Source organism: Penicillium verhagenii (assembly GCF_028828195.1).
Source record: "Penicillium verhagenii strain IBT 33310 chromosome Unknown utg000005l_segment0_segment0, whole genome shotgun sequence".
NCBI lineage: Eukaryota > Fungi > Ascomycota > Eurotiomycetes > Eurotiales > Aspergillaceae > Penicillium > Penicillium verhagenii.
The window spans coordinates 4,071,703-4,099,664 of record NW_026643169.1 but is presented as its reverse complement, the minus strand read 5'-3'; the positions used below and the strand labels follow the sequence as shown (position 1 = coordinate 4,099,664).

The 27,962-nt window shown below is 49.6% G+C and overlaps 11 protein-coding genes across 11 annotated transcripts; 6 read left to right on the top strand and 5 right to left on the bottom strand.

The window, feature by feature from the left end:
- Nucleotides 1-796: 796 nt before the first annotated feature.
- On the top strand, nucleotides 797-2,664 carry N7466_005033 (uncharacterized protein; the record flags this gene model as incomplete). Its single annotated transcript, XM_057164430.1, has 2 exons — nucleotides 797-1,012; nucleotides 1,159-2,664. 2 exons carry the CDS (start codon nucleotides 797-799, stop codon nucleotides 2,662-2,664), a joined length of 1,722 nt encoding a protein of 573 aa, XP_057023111.1.
- A 473-nt stretch (nucleotides 2,665-3,137) lies between these two features.
- On the bottom strand, nucleotides 3,138-3,383 carry N7466_005032 (uncharacterized protein; the record flags this gene model as incomplete). Its single annotated transcript, XM_057164429.1, has 1 exon — nucleotides 3,138-3,383. The coding sequence occupies one exon, from the start codon at nucleotides 3,381-3,383 to the stop codon at nucleotides 3,138-3,140; it is 246 nt and encodes an 81-aa protein (XP_057023110.1).
- A 407-nt stretch (nucleotides 3,384-3,790) lies between these two features.
- Nucleotides 3,791-4,273, top strand: N7466_005031 (uncharacterized protein; the record flags this gene model as incomplete). The annotated part of the gene is made up of 3 exons (XM_057164428.1): nucleotides 3,791-3,890; nucleotides 3,917-4,023; nucleotides 4,085-4,273. The coding sequence occupies 3 exons, from the start codon at nucleotides 3,791-3,793 to the stop codon at nucleotides 4,271-4,273; spliced, it is 396 nt and encodes a 131-aa protein (XP_057023109.1).
- Nucleotides 4,274-4,534: 261 nt separating this feature from the next.
- Nucleotides 4,535-9,064, bottom strand: N7466_005030 (ubiquitin-specific protease UBP2; the record flags this gene model as incomplete). The annotated part of the gene is made up of 9 exons (XM_057164427.1): nucleotides 4,535-5,058; nucleotides 5,116-5,338; nucleotides 5,416-5,836; nucleotides 5,895-6,564; nucleotides 6,626-7,163; nucleotides 7,298-7,386; nucleotides 7,449-7,843; nucleotides 7,903-7,948; nucleotides 8,011-9,064. Coding segments are annotated over 9 exons (3,960 nt in total), but the record flags the coding sequence as incomplete, so codon positions are not given.
- A 594-nt stretch (nucleotides 9,065-9,658) lies between these two features.
- Nucleotides 9,659-10,463, top strand: N7466_005029 (uncharacterized protein; the record flags this gene model as incomplete). The annotated part of the gene is made up of 4 exons (XM_057164426.1): nucleotides 9,659-9,842; nucleotides 9,904-10,023; nucleotides 10,097-10,288; nucleotides 10,369-10,463. 4 exons carry the CDS (start codon nucleotides 9,659-9,661, stop codon nucleotides 10,461-10,463), a joined length of 591 nt encoding a protein of 196 aa, XP_057023107.1.
- A 1,856-nt stretch (nucleotides 10,464-12,319) lies between these two features.
- N7466_005028 (SLM1 family PH domain-containing protein) lies at nucleotides 12,320-14,908 on the top strand (the record flags this gene model as incomplete). The annotated part of the gene is made up of 2 exons (XM_057164425.1): nucleotides 12,320-12,854; nucleotides 12,945-14,908. The coding sequence occupies 2 exons, from the start codon at nucleotides 12,320-12,322 to the stop codon at nucleotides 14,906-14,908; spliced, it is 2,499 nt and encodes an 832-aa protein (XP_057023106.1).
- Nucleotides 14,909-16,872: 1,964 nt separating this feature from the next.
- N7466_005027 (uncharacterized protein) lies at nucleotides 16,873-17,127 on the bottom strand (the record flags this gene model as incomplete). Its single annotated transcript, XM_057164424.1, has 1 exon — nucleotides 16,873-17,127. The coding sequence occupies one exon, from the start codon at nucleotides 17,125-17,127 to the stop codon at nucleotides 16,873-16,875; it is 255 nt and encodes an 84-aa protein (XP_057023105.1).
- A 542-nt stretch (nucleotides 17,128-17,669) lies between these two features.
- Nucleotides 17,670-19,059, top strand: N7466_005026 (uncharacterized protein; the record flags this gene model as incomplete). The annotated part of the gene is made up of 6 exons (XM_057164423.1): nucleotides 17,670-17,696; nucleotides 17,760-17,912; nucleotides 17,978-18,029; nucleotides 18,137-18,648; nucleotides 18,705-18,858; nucleotides 18,923-19,059. The coding sequence occupies 6 exons, from the start codon at nucleotides 17,670-17,672 to the stop codon at nucleotides 19,057-19,059; spliced, it is 1,035 nt and encodes a 344-aa protein (XP_057023104.1).
- A 313-nt stretch (nucleotides 19,060-19,372) lies between these two features.
- N7466_005025 (uncharacterized protein) lies at nucleotides 19,373-20,382 on the top strand (the record flags this gene model as incomplete). Its single annotated transcript, XM_057164422.1, has 2 exons — nucleotides 19,373-19,939; nucleotides 20,050-20,382. The coding sequence occupies 2 exons, from the start codon at nucleotides 19,373-19,375 to the stop codon at nucleotides 20,380-20,382; spliced, it is 900 nt and encodes a 299-aa protein (XP_057023103.1).
- Nucleotides 20,383-20,905: 523 nt separating this feature from the next.
- On the bottom strand, nucleotides 20,906-23,806 carry N7466_005024 (DUF2013 domain-containing protein; the record flags this gene model as incomplete). Its single annotated transcript, XM_057164421.1, has 7 exons — nucleotides 20,906-22,482; nucleotides 22,534-22,693; nucleotides 22,747-22,847; nucleotides 22,918-23,149; nucleotides 23,232-23,350; nucleotides 23,462-23,608; nucleotides 23,767-23,806. 7 exons carry the CDS (start codon nucleotides 23,804-23,806, stop codon nucleotides 20,906-20,908), a joined length of 2,376 nt encoding a protein of 791 aa, XP_057023102.1.
- A 553-nt stretch (nucleotides 23,807-24,359) lies between these two features.
- N7466_005023 (class I alpha-mannosidase 1A) lies at nucleotides 24,360-27,236 on the bottom strand (the record flags this gene model as incomplete). The annotated part of the gene is made up of 2 exons (XM_057164420.1): nucleotides 24,360-24,402; nucleotides 24,469-27,236. The coding sequence occupies 2 exons, from the start codon at nucleotides 27,234-27,236 to the stop codon at nucleotides 24,360-24,362; spliced, it is 2,811 nt and encodes a 936-aa protein (XP_057023101.1).
- Between the last annotated feature and the right edge of the window lie 726 nt (nucleotides 27,237-27,962).

Sequence of the window (27,962 nt, the reverse complement as noted above, 5' to 3'; positions counted from 1 at the left end):
TTTTGCGGACTGGAGCTAGATGCTGCTCTTGGTATCAACACGCCGGCTTTATAAGATAGCAAAATGACCCCATTCTTGCCCAAGGGGGATGTTCGTACCCTGCTCATGCACACTGGTTATTGAATAAGCAAACCCGCACAGAAAACGGCGTTCTAACCGCGGACCCCGAGAAAACCGGCATCCTGATCCTTCTCCTGAATCTTATTGGAGCGTGACCCTCCCAGCGAGCCTTTCGGCAAATGTGGCGTATGCGTGAAATAAGCGCTAGCACCCACTGCAGCCGGAGGGGACCGGGCATTATTCTTTGACTGGTGGAGCAACTGGTGGAGCAAGAGTTGAAACACTGAGGGGTATTACTCACAAATCCAGCCGCACGCATGTGCTGCTCTCCGGGGGTCATCTGCGCTGAGATGGGTAAGCTGGTTGGTGGGTGAGGTTCGGCGGCAAGAAAGAGGGGGAGCAAGTCAGCCCAACTGCACCAAAACGGAAAGAAGAGCCTCAATCAAACCAAACACCTCAATCCTTGACTTGGATCATACCGCGTTCCCTTGTGCTGCCAGACCTCATATCTTAACTTTCGTTGATCTGACCTACACCGGAGAATGGGTTGGCTCAAGAAGCAGCATAAGAGGATAGCAGCTGATTTTGTGTTGGAAAAGGCAGTGGACTACCACGAAGCTTTTGGCACAACACCAGCTGTCTACAACGAAGATGAAGGCAATATCGAGGAACTTCCAGCCTCTATGTACGATTCTCCTGTCCCAATCTTACAATCCAACACAAGTTAACCTATATTATGACATACAGTGATCTGCAACTGTCCCTGGTCGCGTACAACGAATCAGTTGAGCCAAAATTCCGATTCGATATACATCAATGCACATTCAAAGACGTCGTTGAGGAACTGGACCATGCCCGTGGAGCCTACGAGAATAATGCCAACGGGCTATCTGGGATACTGCATCGGGGGGTTCGCGCCGCAGGCGACTATGCCGACCAGATTACCCCATGGGTAGACTTGATTCCATCGGACTATGGCTTGTCCTTTTTGAGTGCAGGGTTAAAGATAATATTTGGGGTGATCCTTCTTTTCCCTGATTTGTCGTTGGATTCTTTTGGATTCTTCATGAATATGACATCTGATGAAATATGGTTTAGATCGCGCAGCAAAATGCTACCAACCGCGATAAGATTCTCCAAGCATTTGATAGCATCCCAGATTTGATCCTCTCTGCAAAAGCTCGACAAAATCAATGGGCTACTGCTGAAAAGCTACGCACTGCCGCCATTAGGCTATATGAGACTCTGGCTCGGGCAATGGCTCAACTGATCTTCCTTCTAAATGGAAGCACAAGCCACGCGCCGCGGTGGAGCGACCGAGCAAAGAAAATCATTCGAAGGCTGACCGCATCAGCCCATACAGGCCGTTCAATAGACTTCATTCTGGCTGAAGTGGAGGGTCAAGCGGATATGTTCGACCTGTGTCTGGAACATGTACGCGATCAAAGGGCTATCGATACCGGGGCCGATGTTGCGGAAAACAAGAAAATAACGAAGAATATTGACGCTAAATTATCGGCTTTGTCGCAAGCAACGGAGGACGGATATGCTAACTTGATCAAAAAGATCGAAAGTCACCCATCTGGTCCAGTCATAACGAACCTACTGTATCAGGTAGTTGTACATGTTGATCAACCGCAAGATGATCGAGCATGGGGATACCTAGAGCCAAGGCCACCACTGAAGCTGGACCCCCTACTGGATGAGCTTGAGCTACATGACATCCTCGGTGTTAGCCCACAGCACCTGACAAGCGATATACAGCTTATTCTCAAGGAGCTCGATCAATTCACATCTTTGGCTCAAGCCCAGGCTCAGCAACTTTTCACATCTCCGGCCTTCAAGTCATGGATGGCATCAACACATCCTACGAGCCTCCTCGTACATGGAAACTTTGCTGAATCCGGCCCAGGTCGTATAACTCCACTCTCCGTCTTGTGTGCAATGCTCGCCCTGCAACTTCGCCGCAACATCAATGCAGAGAGCAAGCCAACCATAATACTTCATTATTTTTGCGGTCTTCACGGGTCCCGTCGCAACCGGGTAGACTCTCTTGTCGGACCAAATGGACTCATACGCTCATTGCTCGCCCAACTTCTTCAAACAGGCCGGCATTTCAATCTCGATTTCATCAACACGAAAGATTTCGTCCACCAGCTAGAAGCTCACAATCTTCAAAAGCTATGCTCCACTTTTCTCGAGCTGATCGAACAGCTCTCTCGCAAGACTACCGTCATATGTATTCTGGATGGACTCAGCGAGTTTACCTCGCAGCATTTCAAGGACGAGTTGATGGATGTGATTCACATTTTGAATCGTTTGGTGACACACCGGACTCTCCACCCGAACTTCAAACTCCTTTGCACGACTCCACTTGCTCGAGATGCATTGCTCGATGGACAGTTAAACGTGGAGCATCTTTTCCAGTTGAGGCAGGCAATAGACGATTCATACGAGTCTGCATTCACGGATAGAGCATTCGAAAACTTGACGTCGCAGGGTAGTCGACTGGATCATTTTCGCATGCGGGTGCGAATGAATCAGGCTGCTGAGCAGGAAAATCGATACTCTGGCTCTGATTCGGAAGAGGATTCTGATTGGTGATGATCTAGGCTTTTAGTTATTGACCCACATGTACAGCAACTGCGACATGAATATTCTCCTTGTGTTTTTATCTTAAAATTGTTTGAAGGTGCTTCATTGGTGAGAATGCGGTCGGTGCTTCTCGGTGCTGGAGCCGATATGCACAGACGGCCTCAAATTGAATGTAAATTTCCCCTATTAACTACCAAGCACAAGCAGATCTCAAATTTAAAGGAGAAGAGTGCTGATTTCGAAAGAAAAGTGATGTTTATCATGGATTTTAAACGAACCAAAAAGGCCAAGAATATCCAAACAGCTTCAAGAGAGATAAACATAAAGAAACAGCAATAGAAAGGGTATGAGCAAACACAAAACTCTCCAACAACCCAACGAAACAAACAAGTACTCCAGCGTCTGCCATCTAGCAACCAATAACATCTCCATGGGACTCATGACAGTATGCCCCTTCCGGGTACGCGTCGTCATGAGAAAGCTTATGGTGTCGGAGATAGGAGAACAGCTGCGGCCGCTGCTTGACATTTACCAAAGGCTGTGTTGCACAATAGGATAGAAGCAGGTGCGGTTGCTCCCATGGTTGCGCCCCAGGTGAAGCCTGCGGCTGAGTAGCAGGCCATGACAACTGCCGCGCATCCTGCTTGGCAGATCCCATAACTGATGGGGCCGGCAGCAGCGAAGCTGAGGAGGATGTAGATCGGAATCAAAAGTGGTAGGACTCGCATAATGCCTGGCTTCGGGTCACTGGAATGGGTGGCTGGAATTTGTGGTTATGAGTGGAGAACGAGACTCCAAGTCTGGGATAATTTGGAAAAGATGAATCGTCGGTTTGCCAAAGATATGGAGGTGGTAGCACTTGAGGAGGTGATATCAAGGGAGGGATATGAAGGAGAAAAGAGAAGGGGTAATCATTATGTATGTCTGGTCTTTATATATGTTTATTACCAGGAATCCTGGAAATATCCGGGTTGTCATTCATGCACATATACTGCAGTGTCCCAAATAAAGGCGCCTTGTGCTATGTAGCCCTACATGCTGCATATAGTACCAGTACTCCGTGCCAGAATTTAAGAAACGGCAAGTGGGGCCTTAAGGTAGCGTAGTAAAACTCATTTGATTGGGGGTAACCCATATGATTGGCCTCCTGTGCAGTGTGCTCGGTGAGCAAGTCATATTACTGCGCAGGCTCGCTCCAGATGTCCTGAACAGACTGATCGGCTCACTGAGCATAAGTAAGGTTCATATAAGTCTCACCGAGCCGGAGGCCATGCTCAGATTGATCTACTCAGTGAGCAAAAGCGGCGAGAGGGTGAGCACCAATCCGGAAATGGCAACCAAAAATCGCCGGGGGAAATCCAGTACCTAGTATGTAAGTATCTGTGAATTCAAATGTTGAGTAAGAAATATGTATTTTCCAAGTAGACAGACACGCTTAAATTTGAACATTTGGAACCTGGAACCCAAGTTTGGAGTCCCCGGGCGACCACTTGACCCTTCCACCACCTGCTGGCTCCAGTCGAAGCACTGGGGGACAAGCACCCCTAGCCCTTCAACATTGAATATTCTCAGCATCCAGGTGAGGGTCACCCGCCCAGACAGCAACATCGAGGTCTAAGCTCCAACCCCGTTCATCAATTGATCGCATATCCACCTCAACATTCATCTACCTAAATAATGAAGATATCCTCGCTGATGCAGTTGGCATAAAATAGACATGGGAACTCATGGTAAAAATAACAAAAAATCGTGGATAAAAGGGCAGCATTGAGGAACCTTGCAAATGGAGGCGCATCGTAATCGTCGTCATCATCATAATGGAAGGTTGAAACATGCCAGCTGCTAGATGCCATGCATCGGAATTTATCATGCCACCCACTTATTCCTGTTCAGTCATGTCGGTATCTTCTAACTGTTGATCCATAGCACGAACGAACGGAGACTGCTGGAAGTCCTGGTGGGCGTGTTCGATGGGATTCGGGCTGATAATGCCCTCCATGATAGAGGGGTCATCGGCGGGGCTGTCGGATTTGGCATCCTCGACAACATTATCATCGAAAACATTATCCTTGGCAACATTATCCTTGGCAACATCGCGACAGACGGGGCTAACTAGAAGGTCCTTCTTGGATCCGTGAATGTAGACAAGGAAGTAAGGAGTTGGGGGATTGGCGTCGTTTTTATTACCGAAGATTTCATTCAAATCCTGGACTTCGGTCACGTACTCATCGTTGTATTTGCGCCATATGTTCTTCTGGAAGTCTTTGATGTAGATCCAGTAATGGCCGAAAGAGACGGATCCGCGGTGTACAAAGACCGCGTACAGGTGGTAGGGGATGTCTTGGAAGTGAGCAAAATTGCGGGCAATCAGCAGTTTTGTGTCTTCGATTTGCTGGTCGAGGGCTATGTTCTTTTGTTAGTCCATTAACCCACTGCAATACGATAGACGAGTCTACTCACAATTGTACTCAGTGACCACGTCCTCCGAGATCTGCTTGAGGTCCTGGGCGAGCTGTTCATTGATCTTCGGATTGTTGGGACCTGAGTTGGGCTCGGCACAAGGCTTCTCAGCCTCCAGCATAATACTATCCTCCTCAGCTGTGTCTCCATCGATCGAATACAGATCGTCGAGCCCACCATTGGCGCCGTGGAAAAGAGATACCATACTAAGGCCATCTTTTTCCTGTGAACGGAGAGTAATGTCAGCTCTGTGACCTCAATAAACCTGCATATTGCCCAACCTCAAGGATATGATCATACCTGTTTGCGTAGCAGCTCCGCCTGGCGCGTTTCGATGCTGGCAAGGCTTTTCTTCCACTCCCAACACTGGCGCCTTCCTTTCAGCAGATCCGGTCTCGAAGTGTCCATATACCGATCCATGTAGATCGTTTCGAACAGCTGCAAGTGATTTGTTGATTTGTAGGAAGTCTTCTTCACAGGATCAAATTGGACACGCTGCACCTGAATTTGGAGGACAGGGGGAATGCGCGTAATGGATCCGTATTGCTCTGCCTCGGAGTTCTCAACGCTGATATTCTGAACGTCAAAAGCGCCGTCAATGGCATCATAGATGTCGCGAGGTCCAAGAGCCACGTCAACTTTGATATCACACCAACGTTCATCTTTGAACCGCGTACCGCCGGAAGTTGTAATGTAGGACCGAGTCTGACCATAGAACATACTAGAGGATGTTAGTGTTAAAGATCAGAAAAAGAAATTTGCGGAGAAAGGGTTCTTACTCTTTGACATGGTCAACTTGCTCTCCATCCGAAGCAAGCTCACGGGGCTTGATGGCGCACTGGCTTTGGAAGAGCACATTGTTGATGACCTCTGTGACATCTTGCTGTGCCCCAATTTCCAATTCTTCGATCAGTTGCTTCTCGGTGTCGATTTCCGGAGCGGGACGCGGAGGAACAGGCGGCGGACGGGCAGGAGGTTCGGGCTGGGTCGGGGAGATATTGACATAGCCCTCACTAATTGGCTCAGAACCCACGGATGGCGCATGAGCCCCAGCTCCATTATTCTCTGTTACCCATGCTGCCTCGGGGGCTACATCGCCCACTTCACCCATCTCGATGGTGGCACCTGTGCCATTATCCTCAGATACCAGAGTTGCCTCACTTCCTGTATCACTCAACTCGACAGTATCCGAGGCTATGGAAGGAGTCGCGTTATGGCCCGGCACGTACTCGAAAAGAGGCCGAGGAGGGCCAAGCGGGCCTGACACAGGGGCGCCATTAATGTCACCCAGTCCGTGTGTCTGAGATTTGGTAATTGTCGACCGTCGACGAATCGCCGCTTCGTTTCCCGGGCTGATAAGAGTCAACAGAGCAAGTTCCTGGCTAGGGGTGACGGAAGAATTTTGCGAGAAAATCATATCACGGAAGAGGACCCTGAGTTCGGTAAGGACTAGAAGGGATTGATGAACTGTCAGATCTTTTCAAAGGGGCAAGAAAGGTTCCAATCTTACATCGGAGAGAGCGCTCAATTTCCTTTACAGACACCATGCGGGATCCCACTTTCTTTCCGCTCATACTTGCTTCGTTAGCCGTGTCCATTTGATACTTCTCGATATTCAGGACCAAATCTCTGTAGGGCTTGATGGAAAAGTAGAATTGGAGAAGGCTGTTCAGGTAGCACGTGTTGCCGATATTCTGTAGTCCAACAGGCCATTCGGTCAGATCTTGTTCAGTCTCAGCGGTGATCCCTGCCATGCTTTTGAGCATAACGCTGTCGATTTCCTTGGCGATGATGCGGAGCGCTCGACCATAAAGTTCTATCTGACGAGGGTTCTCATCGACACAAATTGTGTAAGCAGCCATGATGGAACCGTCATCTGCAGTCCGGTCAGGGATCTGAAGCATGCGGTACGCATCCGCAATATCCATTTCTCCGGCAACTGTCTCTCCTGTTTTGATGAAATGATCCAAGCCGTGTGAGTTGCGTGATTCTGCAATAAGTTGCACGGCCTTGTCTGCTAATTCTTTGCAAGAGGGGTTGTCGTTGACCTTTTTTTGGAAAGCGTAAGTCAAAGTGGACGTCAAAACGTAAGGTCAAGCAAAAGTCAAAGAATAAAGATATAAAATGAGACGGAAGAGGAAAAAGGAACAAGATTCGAAATGTGTTCTGTGTTCTGGCGTACCTTTGCCGTGTACATCGTTATGATAAAATCATCCGGTGTGTTTTCATCAACCCCAAGGAAAACCCTAGCTTGCTCAGCGGTAGCAACACCTGTAACGCCGCTGTTAGCATAGTATCGTTTCACGTTAAAACGAATTGAATCTAGTACTCACGGTCTTCTGATGCTGCTTTGATACGTTCACTTCCAAGATCTTGACCAATGTTCCACATCTGGCGGCGTGCCTCTGTTTCCTGATTGGTTGAGCCAAGGACCGCATAGAATTTGCTCACTATGGCATCCTCCGTGATATTGCGATCATTACGCTGAAGCCCAAAGTACTTGTATGCATCAGTCACGTCCTCATTAGTGTACCTTCCTTCCGAATAGGCCAATTGGACGGCCTGGCTGATGATCTCCCAATCCTCACCACCTCTGATGGTGCCAATGGACTTTAGGCAGTTCAAGTAATGTGGAGCTCGCGGTGGGTCAACCTGCACTTGATGGTGATATGAATCTACAATCAGCGAGGCAGACATATCCTCCACAGTACCAAGATCTTCGTAAAAGCTATCATAGAAAAATGGTTAGGAGCAGCCCGTTAGATGAAGGATAAGGGGGGAACAAACGGAGCAGGTGCCATTTCAAAGTCATTTGCACGCTTGGATCTCGGGTCTACCTAGATAATTAGCAACAAGAGCTTAGTGAAGGGTAACCAGATTCCAAGTAATACGGACAATCGGATGCCTCCAAGGCATAAAATATATCATCCTTTGCGGATGGAGGGAGGGCAGTCAGCTGGATTCCACGCCGTTCTGAGGTTGGCCTTTGATTGATTAGGCAGACCAATTCAAGGATGGCATCGTCCAGGAAAATGCAAAAAGCATCTTGATATGGTAAAGAAGCCTTTTTATCCACCAGAGGAGGCTTCCAGGCAGCATCATTCTGAGATTTTTTTGTTAGATCTTTTGCTTCTTTTTGGTAGGGGAGGAGTAGAACGAGTTGATAACAAACCTCAGTAGAAGAGAACCCTAAGAACTCTAATAATTCCCTGCAAGGCTCTCCCTTCACACCAAATGACACCATGAACCGCTTATTACCCTGGGTGATAGGCTTGCTCCGGTCGCCATGGCGAAGTGCATTAGTGAGGTAGAGACGTAGATTATCGAGGACAGTGATGGGTAAGGGTGCGGCTACACCTTCAAGGCGTTCCGGCTGAGAAGCAAATGCTGCCTTGGCTCGTTCTCGAATGACATCCGGGTCAGTTAACAATTGCGTGAATTTCCAATCTAATATTGGCGAAATGATTCGAAGAGAAACCACTGTCGAACAAGATTGATGTAGACACTGGTAGTGGAACGTCTCGGCAGTTTGTCCGGTCTCCATCACCTCCTCAGTTGTCCAACGACCCCTTTGTCGGCCTGACTTGTACACAAAATGATGGACATGACCTGCTAGACCATTTCCAGACGTGACCATGCCATTGTTGTAGGTGACAACCACCTGTAAATGACGGCGGCAGTTGGAGCATATTGCAGACACTTTAGACATTTGCCGGCGGGGTTGGTCTGCCTGAGCAAGGTGGGTTTGATCGGGTTTTTTCACATAGTCATGCGGACATGCATCGCCCGAGATGTACTCCAAAGGCCCATTGTAGTCCTCTGGGTACACCGGAGGGACTTGTGCAAGCAAGTTGCGACCGCTGCTCGGTGGGTAGGTAGAATCGTACAACTGAATATCCTCGGCCAAACGCGGGGCAGTTTTGCCTATGAAAGAAGATATATTAGCATACTATGTAACTTGTTGGTAGACGAATCAACATCGTAATCAGATCATCCTCGCCATCACTGACCTGCCTGTTGTAGATAAGCCATCACGTAGCTTGTTTGAGAGATCTTAAGACTGTGATGAGCTTTAGTCACAAGAGCAACTCAAGATCGAATGAACCATAGAGCCTAGTGGATAGACTGTACAGGTGCCAAACGCGCTTTCGCGAAGTGTGATGATGGTAGGTACAGCGGGGACTCGGAGCCCACCGCACTGAGCACCAGTGGGCGGGACAAGTGGGTGAAAGCTTCAACAGAAACTACCTAATAGTTAAGATAGTTCTGGAGCTGATTGTTTCTGAAAACCAAATGGAAAAAGATTAAGGCTGAAAAAGAAGAACTGTAAGAAAGATGATGACATGAAATGTTACGTTTGAGTCGAATGAGCTCTATGTTCCAGCGGCGGTCATATAAAACCGGTCGTAGATGGCAGAACAATGACATGGGCAAATAGATGGTATTACGTAAATGGGTAGGCGGTATGATATAGCAAAAACACATCCAAAATCCCATCTTGAACTTCCCGTCTAACCCGCAGCTCCATCCCTCCAAGCACACCATGGCGCACCACGAGGAGGAACACCACTACCATCCCCAGGATGCTATCTCAGCAGCCACTAAGGCCACAGCCCTAACTGGTGCTGTTGGTCTTTTTGGATCCGCTGTCCAGAACACCCTGGCCCGTCGCAATGTTGGATCCATGGGCATCTTCATGCGCACTGGAGGTACCATCGGTATCTTCGGTAAATCTTCCAATTCTATAAGCTAGGTGCCAATTCAATGCTGATTTATGTATAATTTTAGCTGCCATGGGTGGAACCTACGAATTCGTGAAGGTCGCCTCGGCCAACCTCCGTGAAGTGGAGGATACCTGGAACACCGCCCTGGGTGGCTTCTTCTCTGGTTCTATCTTAGGTCTGCGAGGTCAGTAACAATCACTTTTGATTTACTTTCCTTGGAATATTTGGAGGTCTGGATTATACTGATACTTGTACAGCGCGCGCTTTCCCCCGCGTTCTCGGCTACGGTGTCGCTCTCTCCACCCTCCTTGTCGCTTTCGAGTACACCAATGGCCTGTACGGATACCAGAAGGACCGCACAGAAGATGAGTTTGAGCGTCGACAGAAGCTGCGCAAGAACTACCAGACACCGGCTGGACAGACCTTTGCCGAGCTTGGTGAGGGACGTGGTATGTTTGAGATCCCAGTATCCCCAAATTGGCATACAGATGGAATAGACGGCACTTTTGATATTAACCATTTTGCTTAGGTATTTACGGACCCAACTACGAGGAGCGTCGCGCTGAGCGCATCAAGGAGGCATATGGCATTGACGTTCCCACAGGGAAGGTGCCTGCATCATAAAATTGTCTCTTTGCGTTTCTCTCATGCCATTTTCTGTTCTCCGGTTGCGTTGTGTAAATTATCCCCCTTTATCATAGTTGCCTCTCTAGCATGCCGGGCACGTCCAATTCGATTTTCTTGTGTTTATCTAGGATTTGGATGACGTATATGTCGGAGAATTATGCTTTTTAGACCACCTACTGGGCCGTAATCGTTATAGCTGTTCCAAGTGAGCTACTGTCGGTATTACCTATTTCCAAAAACCAGCATGCACATGTGTCAATCGGCAGTGTAATCCCATGATAATCATATCTAGCTGATAGCTTGTTGATTTGGTCAATTGGTTAAATAGGGAGAGGTGGGATGTCCTAACGAACGCGGAGGTTGGTGCACGGCGGGGGAGGGGGATGGTTCAGGACGGGCCAATAGTGACACGGGTATATCAAACATAACATTTGAACATTTGAGAGTCTCAACTCCTCCAGAAATATCCATAACCACTCATGAGAAAACATCACTCAATCATATAGTCACCTCGGGGGTGATCTCGGATTACCGATCCCGGTTCATAATCCCGAGGCAGCAGCCACTGAATGCAGGTGAATCGGAGCCACCGATCATCTATAACCATGGGCGATCATTTGATCTGTACAAGCCCTAAAATACGGAGTTGTTCTCCAGCAGATCTTTTTCTTTCAATATTTCCTGTGCATGACATCTTATGAAATATCTATCAGGTCTAATAAATGTGATATCATCCCGATTGCCCCGAAACAGGCCATTTTACGACGAAACGGCGACGTCGCAGTCAGGGATCATGGTGAGGTTGGATTTTCCCACTATACCCGGAAGCACGCGGGGGGATTTCCACCATGATATGCATAGGCTTCAAGTGATCTTCTTTTTTTCGCCCCTATATGCGTATTCCTGTACGAGGACTTGAGTACTCGATGAGCTATTCCACTATACAGGGACTTCCCCCTCTTTTCTTCTTCTCTCCGACGTCATGCAGCGTTCATCACTTATTCAGGGGAATCAAGCGCCCCCTTTTGAGGGGCTCCTCAGCCACAGATCGTGCGAATGAATAGCTACATAGACCCATCAGCCACGATAGGCAGCCGGATTGATCGGGCTTTTCAATGTACATGTACATGTACATGCCTAACTTGACTAGTTTATTGAAACTATACTTGGAAGTATAGAAATTACCCCCCTTTTTTTTCTTCTCTTTTCTCTCTGTCCTTTATTAACTCCTTATTATAGATCACAGAGTATTGTTCCAAGTCTCAGGAACCATGAGAATCTCTCCCTTTGACGGCCAAGACTTCCGAAAAAGAAAGTCCTCGACGTCAACCATTAAGGGAACATAAGGTACAGTTAAGAGTGTAAAGCCGGGGATCCCGGAGTTGACCTGGTTTCCAAGGCTCGTCATCCTTTACCCGATCCCAAAATCCCCAAAATCTCGTAGACGTCATTTATAACCAAGCTTCATATTTACTACGCCTCCCTCCCCCTTTTTCTTTCTTTTTTCTTTTGGAATTCAAAAGGGTTGAATTTGGAAGAAGAAAAAAAAAACCGGATCCTTGGCAAACCATACAAACTGCCAGTCAAATCTAGACGCAAAAGACTAGCACTTCTACTCCGTACTAGTCTAAATCTCCCGTTCGCCTGGTAACCAAATTGCCATCTTCCCTGAAGTGATCGCTACCTTTTTTCCCCTCTCTTTTCTTGATTTGTATTTTTCTTCCAACTTGACTCACCCCTCAATCTCGCTCTGGCTTTGTTTCGCTCTCTTTTCTCACCTATTCATCCCATATTCTATACACCTCTCTACACATCCCCGGATTCCCCCAAGTTTCCTTTTCCACGTTCCCGTCATGGCCATGGCCGCGCGGCCACAGACACCCGTGCAGGATGCATACTCGATCCCGAGCGCTCATGACCCGAGTCTTCTGAGTCGCGGATACGGCACCCTTCGCACCTCCTCTCGACCGAACTCCTACGCCGGAAATAGCTCTACCTTCCATTATAGTCACGGTACTCCCGAGCAGTCGTCGCAGATCCCTTACAATCCCCGGTTCAAAGAAGAACTCGACTCCGTTAGCCACCGCAGCTCCATCGCACTGGATCGCCCGGCCTCCCTCGTGCAACGCTCAGCTTCAACGGCCTCCCAGGCCCGCTCAGCTACCCCGACTCGCCAGGGAACTTTGCGTAAAAAGGCCTCCCTGAGTAAGAAGGGGAGCTTGCGACGCAATGGCAGTCGACGATCGCTTGGCGCGGGGAGTGTCAAGAGCCTGAGCCTCGGCGACCGAGAGAAATATCCCGATGGGTCAGAGGATGTGAATAGTGCTTTTATGGTTCCTATCCCAACAAGCGGAAACCCGACCGAGGTGTTATCAACTCGTTTCCAAGGTATGTGGGGCAGAATTGCACGCGATCCGACTAGGCCCATTCTTATCACTATGGGACCAAACTGACGTGAGATTTGCAACGCTATTATAGCTTGGCGCAAGATCCTGAAGGACTTGATCCTCTTTTTCAAAGAAGTACAGAAATCATACGAGGCCCGATCGAAGCTTTTCCTATCCGCGTCAAATGTCATCAACAACCAAACTACTCCTTCTGCATTCTTACAGTCAGGCGGTCTCGCCGATGCGACAGAGATGCTGCGCGATTTCCACCGACAAGGATACTCCGAAGCCAACAAGGCCGTCGAGGTGGAGGTGGAAGTGATCAGCCAATTGACCGGCCTTCGAAGTGATTTACAAAAGAAGACGAAAGAGATTAAGAGTCTGTCGGGTGATTTCAAGAACACCGTCGAGAAGGAAATTGACGGCACGCGCAAGGCTGTACGGAATCTGCATGAATCCTTAGGTCTGGTTGATACCGATCCGTCTGCGACATCCGGAAAAGGCGATCCTTTCTTGATGCGCCTGAATGTGGAGCGCCAGGTCGAAAAGCAGATTGAGGAGGAGAATTACCTACACCGCGCATACTTGAACCTGGAGAACTCGGGCCGCGAGCTTGAGTCGATTGTTGTGAGTGAGATCCAAAAGGCTTACAACGCCTACGCCGGCATCCTGAAGCGGGAGGCCGACGAGGCCTACGATACTGTTGAAAAGTTACGTGTGGGTCCGATCTCCATGCCTCAGGACCATGAGTGGAATACATTTGTTGCCAATACCGATGAACTCGTCGATCCACGGATTCCTCCGCGTAACGTGGAGAGCATCACGTACTCTGGCAAGGATCACCCCGCGGCGGCTGAAGTACGAGCTGGTATGCTGGAACGCAAGAGCAAGTACCTGAAGAGCTATACCCCAGGTTGGTATGTCTTGTCCCCAACTCACCTCCACGAGTTCAAGTCGGCGGACCGGGTGGCGTGGCAGACTCCAGTCATGTCTCTATACCTACCTGAGCAGAAACTGGGTTCCCACTCAAATGAGGATTCAAGCTCCCACAAGTTTATGCTCAAGGGTCGGCAGACCGGTGCCATGCACCGAGGCCACTCTTGGGTTTTCCGCGCGGAGTCTCACGAAACCATGATGTCGTGGTACGAGGACATTGAGAGCCTCATTAACAAGACCGGAGAGGCACGGGATGCTTTTGTCCGACACGCCTCTGTTCGTCGCCACGTGCGTAGTGTGAGTGGCATGTCGCATAATGAGGTCCTAGAAGATGATGAGGCCGACCGGACTCCCTACTCAGCAGAATCCGTGGTGCTGGCCCAAGGACCCCAGGAGCGACCCATGTCTGCCACTCGCCAGGCCGGTGGTGCGTTCCCCAGCGATGTTCAGATTGACCGGAACATGCAGGAACCGCTTTCTCCCTCCAGCGGAGCAAGCTCAGGTGGCAGAGATATAATTGCTGCCGCTGCAGGATATCCAGACAACAATGCCATGGCTAGCAATTCACAATACTACGACCAGAACGGCTCTGCTGATCGCCAGTCTCAACGTGTCGCAAGCCAGAGCCCCGAAAACCAGTCTCGGAACCGGATGAGCCGACACGATAGCTATTACGGACAGTGGATGGGACCGGCACCCATTATCGTTGCCAAACAGAGAGATCAGCGACCCGAATCTGCGGTTGATGACCGGGAGGTCCGATCGGACGGGGACAATGGTTCCGTGGTTGCAATGTCCGGGGTGATCGGTGTTGCAGACCGCCGTGAGAACTCAGCTCCTCCCAACGTCGCTCGTCGTGAGAGTGTCTCCACCGTACCCACCAATACCAATCAGACCGATTATACCAATAACACCATGGCTACCTCCCTTGATGAAGCTCCAGAGGTCGGCATCGTCGGCGCTATTCCCTTCAGAGATGGTTACGCCGACAAAGGCATGAACGGCGCCACGACGGGCCCTCCTGACTTTTACCCTCCCCGAAAAGAGAGAATGGACAGTGTGCTGGCTATTGACATGAAGATTCCCGGCCGTTACCCACCTACCAATGTGGCGGCATGAGGGACTTGATACATATTTCATCTTCCGTGCATTTAACACCTTCCCTTCTTTTTTTTTCTGTTGATCATGATTTGGCATTGTTATATTTTCATCTTCGTCAATTCCCCTTTTTGGTTGATGGTTCTTGGCTTCCCTGGATTTTTGATCTATCTTTTGGATTTGTTCTGTTGTACATGTACAAACCAATCCTGAAATATGCCTGAACACTTCCCCAGCTTGATTTAAGGTGTTTTGGTCCAACCGCTCTGGTGGCCCGGCCCGCTCATTGGCCTGTAGGCGTTCATACCGGGTGAGGCGCATTGTGGATTACCCTTTTTCCTTTCTTTTCCTTTTCTATTTGTTTTCGGCGGTGTCATTTTCCCCTCTTTCTTTTGATATCCTGGGTGTTGGGCACCCGCGCTTTCGTTTAAGACATTGGAGTAGAGTTGTAAATGAAAATGATACATTTAGGATCTACGTTGCTTTCTTGAAACCTTTTTACAATAGTTTTTTCTACTTACCTCGGGAATTGAGCTTGCGTAAATGAAACTTCCCCGTCTTCATGTGTCAGGGCGTGGCAATTGGGGTAAGAAAAAATACACTAAATACGCCAGTCACAATCACAAGTGACAGTCGCGCATGGTGACACCACGTAGGCCAGACTGTGATAGGAAGGTCGGGATTGCAATGGTGGGAACCTTCCAGACTTGCATGATTAGGTATTTTATGTAGATAACAGATTGGATGAAAAGCACCAGACATGAACAAAGTAATCATGGTCTTTTTTTTTAAAAAAAAAATAAGACAAAAATCACGTCCTGCAAAGTGATGATATCTTGATTTCCTTTGTGTTCAAGATGAAAGAGAAAAGCGTAATGGAGGCGGTGGAGACTTTGGTCGAGTATCAAAAGAGCCAAAACAACCTCAAATCTTTCCCTTCCCTCTCTTCCTCATCTTCTCCCCGACAACCTTCTCTTTGCTTTGTACCACTTCACCTCGACTACACCACGCGTATCGTGGGGTGTTTTTTTTTTCATTTCGTCGGATTTCTTTTCGTCGGATTTCTTAAATCATGGGTATGTGCTCGGTCTCTATGTTTCCAGCTTCTTCCTTCCACTTGTTTTCATTGTTTTCCGACGTGTTTACCCTCCCCTGTGTATCTGGTAATACTCGATACCTCTTTCCCTCATTTCCCTATATCTCCCCTTGGTACATTCTCACCCTCGGCCATTCCCCCTTCCCCTCATCCAATCATCGTTTTGCTCACCCCCAAAATGTTGAACCTTGACGCCTGATCCTTCTTCTCTCTCGTTCTCCCCCCGCTTTCTTCTCCTTCTCTTTTTCCTCCTCCATATTTCCCCCTTATCGTTATTCTTGTTTCTTGTCCGCTAACTTGTTCAGCCGACGTTTATCGACCATATCAAGTAAGTTTGGCCCTTCATTTCTTTTGGTTTTTGGAGCGTTTTCTCTTTTTTCCATTTTCCATTTCCTTCTATTTTGTATTATATCCTTCTATTCTCCCCTTACCATTCAAACTATGGAATGCGATTTCCATACGATGCTCATGAAGCTATCGCGACGGGATGGTCAGTGCGGGGGCGGAAGCTTCTATGGAACGGGATCTATCATCCACGAGCTTGGATGTAAGGGAGAGTGGGAAAGTGAAAAAAAAGAACCACCAAAAAATTTCCGCGCACACTGCATTGGAAGCTTTTCAGTGATCGTCACCAAATGCGCCGTGTGCGCGCAAACATGGGGATGCTGTGTCCAAGCCTCTCCCGTATCTCCCGGGGTCCTCGATTCGCGTTGTCTCAGCCTCCTAGTCACCTGACCCACCTCCACCCCCCGAAACTCCTGTTACTCCACCCGCCTTTGCAACCAAGATTCCCGCACCTCTTATTTTTCCCTCTCTTTTTTCGCATTCCTTCCTTTTCATCCTTATTCAACTTCCTTACCCGATCTTTCTGCGCGTCGTCGCATCTTTCTCAAGATGTCCGAATACCCCGATTACAACGATTCTGACCGAATGCAGCAACGTGAGCGATCTCGTTCGCCCCGTCGTCGTTCTTCTCGCAGCCCTCGACGTAGCCGTCGCTCGTACACTCCTCGCAGTCGCTCTCGCAGCCGTGACGAATACCGTCGCACTGATCGCCGTTCGCGATCTCCTTTGAGTGCATCTGGTGCAGCTGGTTCGGGATCCCCTTACGGTGGACGCAGTGGTTACGCGCCGGGTAGAACATTCGACGATCGATCTGTCAACAAAGAAAATATGATGCAATCAGTGCGCGACTCATCCCAGCAAGACCGTCGGGTCTATGTGGGCAACCTGGCATACGATGTCAAGTGGCATCACCTTAAAGATTTTATGAGACAGGGTGAGCAAGGATCCGATGCGGGGGTGTGATGGTCGAGGAGATCAAACAACGAAACAAGGAAGCAGAAGACTGACCGGTAGTTTTGTGATGGCTTTACAGCTGGAGAGGTTCTCTTTGCCGATGTGTTACTTCTTCCGAATGGAATGTCGAAGGTGGGCGCCAATACGTAGAGCGGCTGGTTCCCTTTTCTACTCCCTGATTTTTCGTGGTTTTCTGGTTTCCTTGCATGGACTGTTGGGTTGACGGGCTGGGCCTGGCCGTCTGGATATTGTAGGGATGCGGGTAAGCTTCAAATTCCTTGGATCATCACTTGAGCAAGAAGTGTGCTAATACGTATCAGGATTGTGGAATACGCAACGAGGGACCAAGCACAAAACGCAGTCAACTCGCTCAGCAATCAAAATTTGATGGGACGTCTTGTTTATGTCCGCGAGGTAAGCTTATCCACAAACATGAGGAAGAGGGTTGGATTTTCCAAATACTGATCCAATCAACAGGATCGTGAAGCCGAGCCCCGTTTCGTCGGTGGCCCCCCGCGCGGCGATTTCGGCGGTGGTGGTCGCGGTGGCTTCGGTGGTGGTGGATTTGGTGGCGGCCCTGGTGGTCCCCCTGGTGGAGGTGCTCCGGGTCGTCAACTTTATGTGTCGAACGTTTGTTATCCTCGGCCCCTGATATACTAATCTTGGTTTGCCAGGCTGTTGACTCGTCGATGTAGCTTCCTTTCAATATTGGATGGCAAGACTTGAAGGATCTCTTCCGCCAAGCGGGTAAGTTTCGCACTGACTGTATGCCCTTTACGGCATTTCCCTTTTCCTTTGTTTGGTTTATTATGTGAACGCTTTGGTGAAATTGACTTGAACTCCCTCGATTTTAGCTCAACAGGGCGCGGTTATCCGCGCTGATGTGCACACCGACCCTACCGGCCGCCCCAAGGGCTCTGGTATTGTTGCTTTCGAGTCTCCTGATGATGCCCGCAACGCTATCGCTCAGTTCAACGGATACGAGTGGCAGGGTCGCCCCCTGGAGGTTCGTGAAGATAGATTCGCTGGTGGCGGTCCCGGCTTCGGCGGTCGTGGCGGCTTCGGTGGCCCCGGTCGTGGTGGCTTTGGCGGCCCTGGTGGTCCTGGTGGCCCCCCTGGTGGCTTCGGTGGCCGTGGAGGCTTTGGTGGTGGCCGTGGAGGCTACGGCGGTGGCTTTGGTGGGCGTGGCGGCTTTGGTGGCCCCGGTGGTCACGGTGGCCCCCCTGGTGGTGCCCCTGGTTTCGGCGGCGGTTACGAGCAGCACCAGCACCAGCACCAGCAGCCCGTTGCTTCGGTCCCTCCTAACCCCTTCACCGACTTTGCCACTTCTGGAGGTGAAAAGAGCGCGGTTATTTACGTGCGAAACGTAAGTATAGAGTCTCTTCCAATTAGGGGGTTCAAGGCTGACAGATAGGATGACAGCTTCCGTGGTCCACTTGCAACGACGATCTGATCGACCTTTTCTCGACTATCGGCAAGGTTGAGCGTGCTGAGATCCAGTACGAGCTCAACGGCCGATCCCGTGGTACCGGTGTTGTCGAGTTTGATACTCCTGACACCGCTGACACTGCCATTTGTACGTCAATACTAACCCCATCTCTTCTCTGCTGGCGCCATGATGTTTACTAACGCCCGTACAGCCAAGTTCACCGGTTACCAGTACGGTGGTCGTCCCCTGGGCATCACCTTTGTTAAATACCTGAATGCCGGACCTGGTCCGGAGATTAAGGAAGAACAGGACCCTTCAATGGGCATCACGCAGGACCAGATCATGTAATGTATCCTTAGTGGATATTCTTATACTTGTGGTATGATCTGTGTTATTTTAGGGGAGATTTGAAGGGGTTCCGTTCTGTTTTGTTTATCATTTGCTTTTCTATGCCCTCTTATGTCGCTTCTACATCTCCTATGATTCCCTATTCCCATGTTCGTTGTTGTTGAAACCTCAAGTGCGATCTGCATTATCCTGGAAAAATGTCTGTGCTCGTGCACGTGCAGATCCCGATCCACCGAACAAGCAACTTTACTTGAACTCCTTCCCGCGTAGTCTAAACTTAACTTTTTCCAAATCCTCCTAAAACCGCAACACAATGGCCTCGATCGCTCGCATCTGCCCACGAAGGGCTTTAATCCAAATCAAACCCGCATCATCATCCTCTCCTCAATCCCTCCGCACCCTCACAACCGCCTGTATCCGCACGACCCGACCAAGAACCACCACCACCACCACCACCACCACCACCACACCCACACCCCAACCAAGCTCTCGCCTCTCACAACCCCTCTCCAAATACCAACCAAACAGACCCTACCACTCAGCTCTCCACCCCGCTCTCCCAGTCCATGAATACACAAACAGCCAAATCGCAATCCTCGAAGCAAGTCTCGCCCACACCCCAGTCCACGGCTTCACCCACACCTCTCTCCTCCTAGGAGCCCGTGACGCAGGCTTCCTGGACGTAAGCGTCCAGCTCCTCCCCCGCGCCGAATTCGACCTTATCCTCTTCTGGCTTGCCAGTCGGCGCGGTCTCCTCCGCGCAAAGGTCGAGGCCGGAGAAATCGCCTTCACTGCGGGGCAAGACGTTGAATCCAAGACCAAGACTCTTATCCTGGAACGTTTGAAGATGAACGAGGAGGTCAGAGGGCAATGGCAAGATGTGAGTACAGTACACCAATCAATCAAAGACCCAGTTCAATCCGGTTTCGGTTCTTCTTCTTTGCTTGCCCCCCGCTGCCAATACACATACTAACCATATCTTTGAAAAAGGCCCTCGCGCAAATGTCTCTCCTCGGTAATATTCCCCTCGCCCTCACCGAGCTCCATGCCCTTGCAAACGATATCCTTACGCTGGCGGGCGACGCCTCGGTGGATGCGAGCTGGTACACGCGGCGCGCGGCCGTGGCGGCTATGTATGCCAGTGCGGACGTGGTGATGACGCGCGACGCGGCGCCGGATATGAGTGAGACGGAGCGGTTTATTGAGCGGCGCTTTGAGGATAAGCATATTTTGGGCAAGAAGGTGGAGGTTGTGGGGCAGTGTGTTTCTTTTTGGGGAAATACGGTTGTTGGGGTGTTTAGGAGTTATGGGTTGAAGATTTGAGGTCGTTTGGTGTGCTTCAGGCTTGAATGAATGTGCCTTGGGAGCTAGACGGCGACTCAATTATCCTGACGGATTGTATTTTTATGTTATGTTTACCTACTCGCCTTCTTTTTGTTTATATTCTACGGAATAAGAAGGTTCAATGTTCACATCGAAGCTTTGTGGACAAGACCTACCTCAGGCAGCTTCTTTCAAGGTTCACTTTGGTGGATGCATTGATCTACCCGGCTGTAATCCTGGAATACATTTATTTTACGAATGTCCACCGTAAATACGTGGAATCTAATCTTATCATCTTCAATGCCGTAGTGGATGTCATGATATCATTTCAAAACTCAAGTATGCGTGGCTATACAAACCAGATGCAAATCCCTGGAGCCGGACTCCCGAGGTCACACAAACTCAATACCTAAATAGATAATAGATACAATAGATAGCCTATGTAACGAGGTTACTCGAGCTATAGCTACCGACTGTCAACAGTAGTAGCCTAAGAACATAGTGACAGCAAACACCGGTCTAATTAATGCAAAGAAACTTTCTGTACCGCCTCTTCAACACTCACAGGTGCCACAGACTCACTACTCTCTCCCTCCTGTCCATCGTCAACCGGATCAAAAGCCGTCGGCGAAGTAGGAGAGACAAGGATAGTGGGTGATGTGGGCGATGTGGGGGAGAAAGGATCACGGTCGCCACTACTATTACCATCGAACAACACAGGATTGGTCTGATCATGTATATCAGGCTGAGGTTCTGGCTCCCCTGTCGTCAAATTCGGAGGCAAAGTAGTCTCCGCGATGATGCCGGCTTCTTCATCGTCCCTTTGTAGACTACCGCTACTCGTTCCGCTCTCGATGGAGTCCGTGGCCACATGGGTTTTGACCCGGCCCCAGCGGCGTGTTTTGGGCGGGAGAGGCTTTACGCCATGCTTGCCAAGTGTGGTGGGCGCAGAGGGTGAAGTTGATCCCGACGCCCCTGGCGAAGGAGAAGGGCGGTGTTGGCTGGAAGATGGGGTGGTGGTCGTGGAGCGACGAGGTGGGGGTAGAGCCGGAGGTGGGTTTGATACGGAACGGCGTGCGTGAGCGGGGAGTCCTGGGGGAATAAGATTGGAAGTTGTGGTGGAGTTCCGACGGTCAATTTCAGTACCAGTGTGGGAGGGTGTATTTGGGGCAGTGTAGGTGGTGGGATTGACCTCCACGCCTTCGGGGATTGTGGAATTATTGTTGCTGTTGCCGTTGCGCTCACTGCTCGTGTCGACCGAGTGCTGCTGGTCCTCCTCATCCATGGCAAGGCGACGGCCTCGCCAACGGCGGGATTTGGGTGGTTCAGGCTTAATCTTCGGGGGTCTGATGACAGGTGCGTCTTTGCGGCTGGGTGTCATGATACCTGGTTTTTCATGCAGGGCTGCTACGGCTTGCACGCTGAGGGAGGAAGAACTAGCTGGCTCGAGGTTCATGCCCAACCGTGAAATTGCGCTGAGCTTTCGGCGGGATTCTGGGGCCTCGGATGAGCCTCTCGAGTCTATTCTTGTTGGCGATGCTTGCCCTGGCGAGTCGGGAATAGTGCTGGTACGAGACAGTGACCGGGTCATGTCAAGTGGGTCTCCGATATCAATCGGGGACTCCTGCTGAGCGGTATCCTCCAGTACTGTATCGATACTAGCAGTCACTGCGAGTTGAGTGTGGGATTCTTGCGCAACATTCATGTCAGGCTCGATATTGCGTAGCCAATCTACCGTCGCACATCGAGCGACAAGTCGCCGCGTGGTTTCGTCAACCTCCTCAAAATGAAGGATCTTCGCCTCCTCAGTATCATTGCCATAAGAAACCTGGCCTCGTACTAGAAGGCTGAGCACCTTCCGAAGCTCGTCCCGCTTGTAGTGTGGTGGTTGCCTTAGCTGTGTATGTGCTAGAAGGGGGTATAATACGCGCAAATAAGTATGTCGCAGTGCAGCTGCCTCCTCAGGGAGATCGAGCAAGTTGCGGATCAAAATATCTACCAGCACATGGAGATCATTCGTGAAAAAATATTCGTAAGTGCTGGGGGTAGTGAATATCAAGTAAAGCAGCTTCAGTGTGAGTAGCTGCAGAGATGTTTCGGCTATTTTATTTTTAGTGACATGACAAACTCTGATCAATGGCAGAAACGTACCTTCGCGGTTGATCAGCAGAATGATATTTTCACCAAAAGTCTTGTATAATCCGCCATACACAGAAAGGACTTTGATGACCTTGTTGGTCAACTTGCTTGACGAAGACGGACCATCCACGGGGTCATGAGCCGAGATCATAAATTGCTCATTCAAAACAAGCTGATCAATCAATTAGCCCCGTCATTCCATCATGAAACATAATACCAACTTACCAAGACCCGAATGACAGGATAATGATACGGATCCGTAACATCATATGATAAGTCCTCAATAATGTCAAAAAGACATCGAATGAAGTCGTCATCCACGAGAACTGCACAGAAATAAAGAGACCTATCATCAGCCCCATCGGCATCAATAGGTAGTGTATCCAAGAATCATACCCAAATCCTCGATCCTCACCCGTTGAACTCTCGACATCTCGTACAACAAATCCATCAACAGTCGGTGGAGGCCAGCCTCGCTATCCATATCCTCCCTCCTTCGTGCCTGAATGAGCTCTAACAATCTCGCAAAGACGCCCTCCTCGTTCATCATCTGCAGTGACACTTCATTTTGCCGACCATCGAAGAGCAGGAACGACGTAATTAGGTGAAGGGTATTCGGGTCGTCTTCCTGTGGACCAAAAAAAAAAAAAAAAAGAATAAGCGCACTGTTGCAGCGAACCGGAGTATGGGGGGGGGGGGGTTTATCCTACCTGCAAGAGACCATAAGTGATCTGTCGACGAACATAGTCGCAATTTTCGCTGAAGATGCTGGATGAAAAGAGCTTGTACGAGCATTGCGAGATCTCCCACTCCGACTGTAGAAATTCATCTATACCGCACAGCACACAATGTCAGTTCTGATCCAAACCAAACAAATATAGTATAGTATACACGCGCATGTGCCAACGCTGACGCTACGCAGCACAGCTCGCAGCGGAACCGATCCGAACTGGGCAATGTGTATAGAGGCGGCGGGAGAGGGAAATCTTGGCACCTTTGTACTGAGTCGTAAAGCCCAAATACGCTCTCAAAGCATCATCGATAAGGTCTTCAGTGTCGGCAGGCTTGGAGACGATCGCTTCGAGTTCTGTGAGGTGTTAATTGGAGGAAAGACATGGTCACATGTGAATTGGGTGATCATCGAGAAGTCCGATCGGGGAGGGGAAAGGGCAAACAGCCATCACAATCATAGCACACGATCGGCCGGTTTTGCTTTTTTTGCCTCGCGGGCTGGTATGAACCTACCATTCCAGAACTGTTCGGACTCCAAGACCTCTTGCTCCATTTCCCGAGCTCGATCTGCGTCTTCGGGGCGTAAGGAGAGCACTCATTGCGGGCCCCTTTGGGAGGTTTGAGATGCGGGATATGTTGGAGGCGGGGCGACCTACGGAATACGTACCTTGGCTTTGCCTTTCCTGTTTTGGTGCTTATCCCTCGCCGCTTTTTTGTTCTTTTATATGTATTATGTAATCATTTGTTCAAACCCCAAATGGGCAATTGCGTAGTTTTAGGACTCACTTGGTAAGATTATCTATGGCTTGAATGTTTCTTCCAAGATACTCAAACACTCAGAAAATGCTTTCAAGTATATAAATCAATTGATCCGTGTATATTGACTGCTCACCACGATACTATGTACTCATACTTAAAACCCACTTGATCCATAGATGTCTGGTGATGTTGACATCAAAACCTCATTGGGGATGGAGTGCTACCACATGCACATGTGCAGTCAGGATTCAAGTATTTAATTTTACAATCTCAAAAAGAAGAACAATATATGCAATTTTCGCTGGTATCACTATGCAAGAAAGAAGAAACTGAGAACATTGAAAACTTTACAATCCAAGCGGGCGCTGGAAGGGGTGCGCTTCGGTGTTCCTATTGACTTTTGTTAGCAGTGTACCCTGAGACTCAGCTGGATGATTGGAGAAAATTCAAACTTACAAAACATATTTATCCAGATCCACCACACTTGGATCACTGAAAAGTAGGTAGAAATACTTCAGAGTCTCTGCCAACCAGAAGGACTCCATGGTATCCTTCTGTACAGGTTTCTCGGCCATAACATCCGCGATAGCGGCGTTGGCCAATTCAGTCCGAGTATGCTTCGTGATCGCCTGGAACATCTTCCAGCCCTTCTGGCGCCAGGCATCATCACCTGTGAGTCTGTACATGATGAAGATGGATTCGATAGCCTCGGGTCGGAGATAGTAGTCCGGCGAGGGAATGTTAACCATACCTGGCGGGAGATAAACGTCGCGGTCTGATGGAGCAAGGGAACCTGGCTGAGAGACACGAGGGGCGTCTCTGTTCTCGAGATTATTGGCAAATGCATCTGAGGGAGCCGGTGCAGGGGTGGCCGTCTCTCTACCAATGGTGAATTCATCTCGCTTATGATATGGCATCGGATCTTTGTCATGCGGGTTTAATGAACCCGGCATGGGCAGTGGGACGGCCAAGGGGCCTTCACTGGGGCCGGTTTCCGAAATCTTCACTCGCTGCCCGTATGAGCTCTCTCCGCTGCGGTACTGGGCACCGGCGGCAGAATCGCGAATAGGACCAAAGCGATTGACCTCGTTGTCGAAACGGGCCTGATCCCAGTCGCAGGAACGGTCTTTGTCGCAAGGGAGCATTTGGAACCGCTCGGGCATAATACCGGTGGTTGTAGACTCGTAAGCCCAAACACAGCCGTCTGTTAACTTAGCTGCGAGCTCCATGTCTCCGTCGATGCCAAAGGCCTTGGCTCCAACGGCAACCATGCCTCCAACAAAGCACGTCAGATGATGGCTTTCATACATCAGCACGGACGGAATATCCGGACTTTTCGACGCGAGTTCCACGCCGGAAGTTGAGGCCATGAAACGGATGTCATGTTTGCCCTTGACCATGGGTGTGAAAAGAAGGTTTTTGCGGGCTGCATCGATGGCCTTCTTATACATTTTTTTGTATTGATCGTTGGCACCCCCGAGCAGGAGATATTCCTTAGGTAAGTATTCATACGTTGAGTCGGCCATTCCTGCTAAGCTATATTTGTTATCACGGTAGGCTGTAGGCATCCGTAGGCCCCCGTCACACTTTTCTTGAACCTGAACCTCCGGAGTATCGGAGCTGGAACTGTGATGGTAGTATGCCGGCTCTGCCTCTGAGAAGTCGTCAGAGACATCACGCGAGACCAAATTGAGATAACTGCTCAGATCAGTCGGCGCGGCATAGTGCTTGTGAGGCACAGTTGTTGTTGTGCTGTTGTGTATTTCTGTAGATGCTTCTGTGGGGGGTTTCACCGCTGGCACCGACTCTTCTTCAGCCCGGGGTTCTTCTCTTGAGGTCGAGGGGGCACCATGACCACGGTAGTTATGCTGGGGAGTGTTGTATTTAGCACAGCCCTGCGCGTTGACTTTAATGGGCCAAAGTCCTGGGATAGAGGTCTGGTCTTGCAGTGCCTCCAGCTCGTTCGTGATCCGCGCAATGGCATCGTAGTACTTGTCTTTCTGGGTCAATTGAGCCAATCGAGTAAACTCCAAAGACATAGATCCAATTTCGGCCAGTCCAGCCTTGGATGATGCCCGATGGGGTCGAACGACGTGATCCGGTGTCCAACGGTAGTAGAGCACGGGCATACGGTTGGGAGTATCAAAAGCACCAATCAAAATCTCAGCAAGCTCCTCTGCCTTCTCCAGGAGAATGGAGTATCGCTGCGCCGAGATATCATAGGCACCAAGCAAGCCACCCAAATACCGAATAACAGTCTCAAACATGGGAATATCCTCTCTGGGCGAGGTCTGGAAATCGATCTTTTGGATCGCATCGACCGCTTCCGAGAACTCATCCGTCATCTCCATGATCCATAAGGTATCAAGCGAATCAACCAAGGTCGCACCCCACCCATTGAACGGATCTTCAAATGCCGCCGAGAGAGGCTTGACCTCATCATGTCCCAAAGCAACCTTCTTATAGCCTGCCCAGGCGTGCTTGAATTCCGCTTTGATCGTGCTGAGTTGCTGGAGGCGCTCTTGCTTGTCAGAAGTCGCTTCATCTTTAAACTTGGCCTGTAATTTTGGCATGGACTTTGCATATGTCTTTGGTAGCGTGATAAGATCAGCCGCTGAAACGGGGAATCGATCTGGGAATTGCTTCCATCGTGTGGTCGGTGCGCCGGGTTCTGCGTGTTGGGTGGCGGCTACCCTGCCCGAACCGCCAATATCGATTTCCTCCAGAAGGGCAGAGCTCGAGTCTGACCCTGAACTGATATACGTGATCTTCCCAGCAGTAGAGCTGGACCCGGTATTCTTCAAGTTTTCCGCCGTTCCCTTCTCCGGGGCATTGTTATACGATCCCGCCCCCGCTCCCGAATACGAGGACGAGGACGATCCCCCAGTTTCCTCCTTCAAGGGAGCTTTCGGTGAGCTCGGTGAGCTCGGTGAGCTCGGCGAATTGTCATTTTCATACGGATTAGATCCGAACGAGTTATAGTCGGGCTTTGCAGGTGCGAACCTGGAGCTTTCTTGCTCCAACGGCGGCGCGCCGGGAATAGGAGCGGGATTCGCGTCTGATCCAGATTGCGCTTTGGGATAGGTTGCTACATCGGGGTGTATTTCAGGTGAAGTTTCGATGATTGTATCGGCCCAATCACGCGACCGGGCGAAATGAATGACAGCGAGGATGAAAGTTGCAGCGAATACCAGGAGAACTCGGTAGCGGCGGGCGCGAAACATGACGGTTGCCCCCGGTGTTTGGCCGGGACAAAATGAATGACGAGAAGAAAGGGTGTAAGGAGAGGAAAGCAAGCGCCCAAGCAAGAGAGAAGCAAGAGAGAAGCAAGAGAGAAGCAAGAGAGAAGCAAGAGAGAAGCACCGGAGAGAAATCAAAGGCAAAGATTAAATTCAAGACCTTTTCGGTAAACAATGCGGAGCAGACGATCCACATGTGATGTGTGTCGGCGCGATAAAAGAATCAACGCTATTGGATTGATTGGAATTGTATGGGACCAAAACCTCTAGTTCCTGCTCCATAGTACACATTAAAGTAGATTAGGAAGACTAGACCGAAACGAATTTATTCTATTTTTAAATATGATCCTTGCTATCTGAAGTTCTTTTTTTTTTTTTTTTTTTGAAAGAGAAAGGAGAAATAAAATAAGAACTCTATAGACGATTAGAAAAAAAAAGAAATGGAAAAAGGGGGGAACAGTAGATGCCAAGGGTAACAAGTTCAGCTTCAGCCTTCAGGGTTCCAAGCCAAGAGCGCCGAGCCCTCAGCCGCGGTCTCGGCCACTGGAGAAGCCATTGGAGAAGCCACTGGAGAAGCCACCAAAAAGATTAACGCAGGGGAATCCAATCACGGAACAGCTGGACTCGCATTCTGGAACGGAAATTACTGTCTCGGGTCTAGAGCTACAGCCTTGTTCCCTTTTTTTGTTCCCTTTCCTGGTTTGCCTCGGA